The sequence below is a fragment of the Struthio camelus genome, chromosome 5 (genome assembly GCF_040807025.1).
Source record: "Struthio camelus isolate bStrCam1 chromosome 5, bStrCam1.hap1, whole genome shotgun sequence".
Classification (NCBI taxonomy): domain Eukaryota; kingdom Metazoa; phylum Chordata; class Aves; order Struthioniformes; family Struthionidae; genus Struthio; species Struthio camelus.
Genome location: NC_090946.1, coordinates 37,526,281 through 37,534,012, shown reverse-complemented (window position 1 = coordinate 37,534,012; position 7,732 = coordinate 37,526,281). Strand labels below are relative to the sequence as shown.

Below are 7,732 nucleotides of genomic sequence, written 5' to 3'. Positions count from 1 at the left end.
ACATTCTAAGAAGGAAACCAACAAATTAAAGAATCAGAGTAAATCACATTTATTTGTTTTACAAAGGGAAAGAACATACAGATTGGTTAGTCCAACGCTTCCATATCATCTCCAGAGCAAGCCAAGGAACATGCTCTTACAGAACTAGTAGCACTGACTTCACCATCCCTGTTCCAAAAAAATTAAGCAAACTATGGGATAGCATCTGCATCTCAGATCTGATCAGCACCATTGCATCGGTATTCATGTATTTTCAATGTACAGAAATGTTAGCCTCAAATCTTGTCTCAGTATAAGATACTTAAATTCAAAACCAGAGCTTGACATTATTCTTCCAAGTACAGAAAACAACCCTCCAGTCTTTAACCAAAGGCAGTCGCCACAGAAAACAGCTAGCTATTTGCAGTTTAATTTGGTTTGAAAGTTAGTACATTTCACATTCATAAAAAGAGAGGTTAGAGATCAAAATCTTTAATATTTAAAGGAGCAGGTAAATACAGACAACAGTAGTGCAGACTTCTCATGTACTCTGATCCCTCTCTCTTGGGGCTGGATAATTCCAACCTTACTGGAGCACTCAGTTTTGGAACAGAACTATGAAACAAATCAGTTATTTTAAACAACTCCATTACATCCATGTCACACTACATCCTAACAATTCCATTTTTCTCAATTCAGAAGCCCACAGCGCTCAGATCAAGCTTCAACTGGTGTAAGTTCTACGTTTATAGAGGTTTATTGGTTCTAATTATTATATTTTCAGAGCTATTTCAAATATTCAGGATTCTCATTTCAAAAGGCCTCAACAGAAGTCAGTGATACATACTTCAGAAAGAATTTAACCATCATTGCTAATGAGTAGTCACTCATTTCAAGCTCTGTATTTAAGGTACCAGCAATCTTTTACATTGCAACCCACAAGTAGCACACAACTTGTAACATTTATCTACACTGTGTCATCACCATTTACTATAAAGAGTGGGCACTGAACTTTTAAAAGTGTTATTACAAATCAAAGATCACATGTTACTGCAGAGTTAGAATCCACATTCAAGAACCAATAATGCAAATACTTTTAGTAATGTTATTTTATGCATATATTTTTAGATGAGGAATTACACTTGTGTTCTTTGGTCCTTTTCCCTTCAGTTCATAACCAAAAGTCACACCAGACCCTTGAAGTTCACCTAAATGATCACTCAGGTTTTGGTGCAAGAACCTATATCAATCTAGCAGGCAAGCTCCATGAATGGACTTCTAAAATGATCACATTAAGGATCGCTTCATGAATTGGTGAATCCTTTCTAAGTTAAAACAACTTAAAACAACTTGGCCTGAAACATGGGCATTCTTGTTTTACAGAGGGATTGATCTCTACATAGTCCAAAAGCAGCCCCCGAGCTCTTCCCCCCCGCCCCCCGTGTGCCCGCCCAAGGTGTGCGGCTTCCATTGACCAGACCATGTAACCAGCGCTCACTAGCTGGCTGACAACGCAGAGCAATAGTAGAGGCTCTAAACCTGAACTGGGAAGAAGTTATATTCTGTGAAAAGTGCCAGGTTACCTTTCTAAATATGCTCCCTTCCCATTCCTCCCTACCTTTCCAGGGAATAAGAGGCAGAACCACTATCGCGCTTCCCTTCACCACACCCATAACACATAGACTTGATGGACACTACATAACCAAGCTGTTCCTCAAAAGGGCAGTGTCTGGTCAAGCCCACATAAGTATTTCTTAAAGCACAGTGCAATTTTAGTTCGAAGCACTTCCCCTCTCAACATATCTATAAACAAACAAAGCCTATTTTGAAATTCATATCGGAAGTCAAGAATCCTGTTTTGTCTGTATCTTCAAAACAAGATCATGTTTTGCCTTAGTAGAAAACACATCTACGACTGAAGGTGTTTAAAACATTAGGTCTACTCAGCGCTGAAATGTGGGTATGCAACCTGCAGGTGTCCCAGGCTTCCACGACCAAGTTGCATGCAAACTACTTTTGCTTCATTTTTTTCAAATAACGAGCACGTATTTGTTTGTTTGTTCTCATGAGCAAATTCATGACAGCAGGTGAAGGTAGAAGAGATAAGAGCCAGCCCTAAAAAGGGAAGGGGGGAGAAAAAAACCACACACTCAGCTATTATGGCCTGTACTAAGCTAAATCAAATCCATTACCAGCACAAACATTACAAAATTATGATTAAAAGTTAAAGAATGAAAATCACTATTTTAATATTCAAAGCTATTTAATACTTCTCTTCCATAGTGAGCACATTTAAAGAACATATTGCATCCTTACCTCTTCCAAGGTGACTTACCATGACTGCATGCGGTAGGCATCCATTGGTCTGGGACTGCAGGCCTACCGTGCCCAAGGCGGCTCTTACATATGTTTCAGGACTGGGCTTACTGAAGGTTGGCTTGCGGATTTGAGACATTTTCGTTGCCACATAGTATGGTAGAACACTCTGCATACAGGAAAAAAATCACACTAAGCAGAGAATGCTTTCAGATTAACCTACAGATTCATCAAGAAACTAAAATAATCAAAAACTGAATGACCTGTAGATATGCTGAATTCTGAAATATTAACTTAAGCCAGACTTTAATTCTCATTTTAAAATCAGGATGCACAATATCAAAAAGGTTTTTAATCAGGGATCATGGGGGCCATATTTGGGATATGAAGGACTTATATGCTCTGCTGACTGTGAGCACCCCCAGCTGGGGCCCTAGGAAAGCTATTTTTGCAAGAGCATGCCTGAAGAGCCTTTCTTACTATTTGTCCTCTAAATGCAAAACACCAGATCTCGCAAGCTTAGAAAGGCTGCAACTTCATCAACGCTTTGGCAAGGACCTCTCAAGACATGCAAGGTTCTTCTGTAGCTCTACAGGTGATTCAGTACAGAGGGTCATTACTGACCATTACAGTAGTGAACAGCAATTTATGCATCTTTACAGCAAATATCTGAAAAGTGTCATTCCACTTTTACTCCACTAATGAATCTTAAAGTAACAACACTAGCTCTAAACTCAAGTGTATTTGGACAATTTACAGTTCATAAAACTTACCTTGCTCCCGCATTTTAGTCTCTTAAAGAGCAATGACCACACACACTTGATCTGAGAAACATTTGCTTAACTACCTCACTCTGAGGCATAACATGGGGAAAGGACAACTATTACTGGCTATTTAACCATGCAATGGCTGTACACATTTCAACAGGAATTCAAACCACACAAACAAGAAGCATCGTTAGATCAGCTCATTCCTTTGCGCCTTAGGGTTTTAAGAGCATGCATGTCTTTTTATAAATAGCATTTAAAGTATCAAATAATGGGTCTACTTCAAATGGAGAAGAAAAGTCATGAATCCCTGCATTTCAGAAACATGAACAGTTACCATCACCTTCAAAGTCACCAAAAGTCACAAATACTTAAGTAACAAAACCACTTATTTCATTATTGTAATAGCATAGGTACCTACTACTGATTCTAGAAATGTGGACCACATCTATTTTTTAGATTAGATTTCCAAAATGGCTCTCTAATTTGGTGTTTTTACAAAAAATAATGCCAAGGGTTTGTTTTGGAAGCTTCTTATCCGACAATGAATTATATCTCCAATATCCCCACATAGAGTGGATGAAGGTTAGGGTTAAGATTTGCTTCCTTTCTTCCCCTGCTAAAATAGAGTCCCTTTATGAGCTGCACTACCCAGCTAAACCACTGGATAGCATGAAAGGGAAAACAATTGTACACAGGATATTTCAGAAAGCAAGCATGACAGAAGCACTACTGGTTAGTTACTGGTCCACAAGCTTTGCTCTCATGTCCAAGGCACATAGGAACATAAGTTATATGCCATTTTTCCCCCTCCCAAATGCTCTCCAGAAAACAGGTACTTCACTTCAGAAGTATTAGTTTTACCATCTTCCTATTAACTGCGCCATATTTTGTTTTAACAGCTGTGAAGCTGGAGTTTTTTGTTTACTTTTTGTTTTTCGGGGTAAGGGGTTTTTGTATGTTTTTGTTTTTAAACATTTTGTATTCAGGCAGATCTAATGCCCACTATGTGGACAAGGACTTGTATAGACCATTCCCTGCCCTTACCCACATAAGCAGCCTAGTGCGCTCTCAGCTTCAAAACATGCCTTAAAGTAACTTATGCCAATATAAGGTCTCTTGCTCCCTTAAAAGATTTGCCAGTGCTTACAGCTCTGGCCCTTATTAATATTGGCCAGCACTGAGTTGCTTTCTTGAAGGTTATATGGGTGCAGGAAGTCAGATCTCAGGTCTTGAAGATTTTCACATAACCGTAGCCTAAAGTCAAAACTGAGTAAACAAGCTATCCTATCACTTATTTTACCTTGCTCTTAAGACGACCTGAACTCCTAGCTTTTTCAAAGCAGTTTCCTTCCCTTTCTCTGTGGGGAGAAGCAGGGAAGGTGCATAAGGGGGAAATGGAGAAATTGCAGCAACCAAAGTTGACCTGTATAGATTGTGCTAAAAAGTTGTGAGTCTGGAGAAAGGAAATACCACTAGCTGCTGGTCTGATGACAGTACATTTCTGTGAACACCTAAAAGTTGGGGTTGTTTACTGTGGTGAAGAGGAGGCTGGGGGTGACCTAATACCTGCCTGTAACTATTTCAAGGGCAGTTATGAAGATGACAGTCAAACTCTTCTAGCAGTGCCAAGTGAAATAACAAGAGGCAGAACTATCAATTGGCTTGGAGGCTCAGACTGGACACTGGAGAGAAGGTCTTTAGCTAGGAGTGTAGTGCAGCACTCAAACAGGTTGCCCAGAGAGGTCACAGCATCCCAATCCTTTAAGGTTTTCGGGATTTGGCAGTAACATAATATAGAGGAAGAAGTGCTGATACTGATAACAGTTAGAAAGGGAGATAAAAGAACAGGGAAACCAGAAAGAACTAGACCACATTTTCACACACAAAGAACAAAATTTCAGACGAGTCTGCAGAAATCTTTTCGGAAGAGCTTTTCCAAAAAAGACTCAAGAGAAGTCCTTGCAGCCTTCATTCCTTTTGTTCTTGCCCAATTTCTGCTACAGATTCATACCTCTTTCTCTACATGTAAGTAAACACAGAATTAAAATCTATGCTATTACTGTGCTATTTCTGTAAAATTAAACTGGCCTGTAGGCTACAAAGAGCATATATGGAATTTAAAGATGCCTACATTTCAGTAAAAGCACTAATCAAAACTGAGCTTCCACAGGGAAGGCATTCCACTCGAGTAATATTGATATAGCTTAGGCCAAGCTTCAGAAATGCATAAAATACTACCTGCACTGTGTTTTTGCTTTTTACACAGTGGTATCCTGCAGGTGCTGGCATGATGAGAGTCAACCATTTCAAATAATGATCTTAACTGGAACTGCAAACCGAATTATTTTAAAAGTGCTTCCTTTCTGAAGGTCAGAGAGATGAACTTTGAAGCATTTAAAGGGGATGCAGTCCTAAGGACACAGAAGAGATGGTCCGCTGATCTTCACAGGGAGGTACTTGTAACATTCATTAGTGGTTTATAGTGGCTTAGACTGGAACAAAACTACAAGGACATGAACTGCAATAAAATTAGCTTCAATTTGTTATGCTATAACAGCTATTGGTCATCAGGCCCACATAACTCAGAGTGGCAGTTCATTGCCTACCTTTAGGGACAAAAAAGCAGTGTGATCCAGAATTGAGCACCCCAGCCAACACGCGAGAGTTGCAAAAAGTCAGCTTATCACAGCCTATACTGTAGTAACAAACCTACGTTTTGTATAGGAAAATGTATCTGTAGGTACAGAAAGCCAGATTTAATCTTTATCTGTTTTGTGAGATTAAATATGTAAGACACTGAACGCTTGTCTTTAGCTTTTCCATATCGCAAGCTAGAAAGTCTTTAACATACTGTGGACATTCATACCGCACATTACATTCAAACTGTTAGGGTTCAATACCTTTAGCCAAGCATAAGTTACTGGACTATTTTTCAGTTTTGCAGTACCAGTGGGCACTCCTTTGCCACAGATCAGCAGTACATGCTCCTCCTTCATTTTCCTTTCACCCTGACAGAATAGTCTATGGAGAAGACTTAGGAAGGAGGAGAACAACTGGTTATGAAAGCACATAGGAATAACACATCTCAAAAATGTAACACTTTTCTCCTTGAAGCACCTGTATCTGCATACGCTCACACCGAATGCTGCATCCTGTCTTGGATTTTAGATGAGCCAAAGAGCTGCAAAAGGTATCTTCCCGATTCAAGAACAGGATCACTAACAAATTCAACAAGGATCCCAGGAACAAGCTGGACTCACACTTTGGACTATTATCTAAGGTCAGAGCTGTTAGTTAACTTCAGCTTTGCAAGAAAGTTGAGAACATCACCGCATTCCACTTGTGACCCACGAGCCTGAAATGCTCCTCTGTTAAGAGAATCATGTTTTTACAGATATACGCAGTGCCCAGCTCCGTAAGTTTCTCTTCTGTGCAGGTGTTGTTATAAAGCCATTGTATATCGTTCTTTATCACCCATATGCAATGGCCCTATATAAATGAGCAAGCTGCCAGCTATGGCTTTTTGCCCTGTCTTAAACTCTGGAACATCACCAATGTTACACTCCATGTAAACCACATTCAGAGGACTTATACTGCTCACATGAATATTTTATTTCATTGTGCTTACAGACGTTCCACATGAGGCTTTTCACGAAGACCAAGGCAGTGAGATAAGCCAGCACTACCTGCTCCTTCAGTCTTATTTGAAGGCTGAGGCAGCAGGTCAGAAGAGGGGCATCTTGCATTTTAACAAAGCAGATAGGAAGAACAGCTGTCTGACATGAGGAAGTTAAATCCACAGATAATACAGAAACTGAATGGTGCAGGGGGGACAGAAGCGATACAGAGTAAAAATAAAAACACACTTTAAAGAACTTGCATTGCAGTAGAAACCTCATCCCATTACAGGATGGTCTGGGGCTGAAGCCAGTGAAAGACTTGGAAAGCGCTGCGACAACCAGAAAGTAACAAGGACATACCAAATGCTGAAAGTTGTTTCAGCTTAATGCACTTTAAGAACCAAGAGAGCACACAAACCGCACTGTATGCTGTGTTCAGAGTGCTCACGCGTCCTCTATTGCTGAGAGCAGCTCAGAAGCAAGTTGCTTTGGCTAAAGGTACTTCTCATGCTGCTACTTCAGTGTCAGACACTCTGAGAACTCATGTTTTGGGAATTTTACAACTTTAGGGGTTATGATCTGATACCAGTGTAAAATCATTTCCTGGTAATAAATTCTTGTTTTGAAAAGTATGCCTTACAGGGAAAAAAATGTAGCAAGTAAAAAAAGGTAACATAGCCTTAAGTTGGTAATAACTCCCACACTCTTAAGCAGCAACAAAACCCGTGCTCACATGGGTGCTCACCGTGATTACTCAAGTAGCACAGGCAACGTTGTGCCTTACGCCTAGTAGGGCCTTTGGAGTTCTTGCAGTTTTAAGAACCACCATACAGAATATGGGGAGGCAAGCAACAGGCATGGACATTGGCTAGTTATGCTTATAAAAAAAACCCGTACTGAATTAGAGATACGCAGCTGTCCTTGCAGTACAGCTAGAGTCGCATGCCACTTTTATGAAGACCTGAGTAACTATTGCTCTGCAGAGCAATATACGCAATAAGTAATGAGAAACTGAATGGTTGTGACCCATAAACTGACTCAAATTTG

The 7,732-nt window shown here is 40.0% G+C and overlaps 1 protein-coding gene across 1 annotated transcript in view; it reads right to left on the bottom strand.

Moving 5' to 3' along the window:
- Positions 1-33: 33 nt before the first annotated feature.
- Positions 34-7,732, bottom strand: part of HSD17B12 (hydroxysteroid 17-beta dehydrogenase 12) — a 91,696-nt gene continuing 83,997 nt past the window's right edge. The window contains exons 10-11 of the mRNA XM_068945554.1: positions 2,315-2,464; positions 34-2,094 (exon numbers count right to left, since the gene is read on the bottom strand). Coding sequence (XP_068801655.1) covers positions 1,990-2,094; positions 2,315-2,464 — 255 coding nt within the window. The 3' untranslated portion in view covers positions 34-1,989. The remainder of the gene's footprint in view (positions 2,095-2,314; positions 2,465-7,732) is intronic.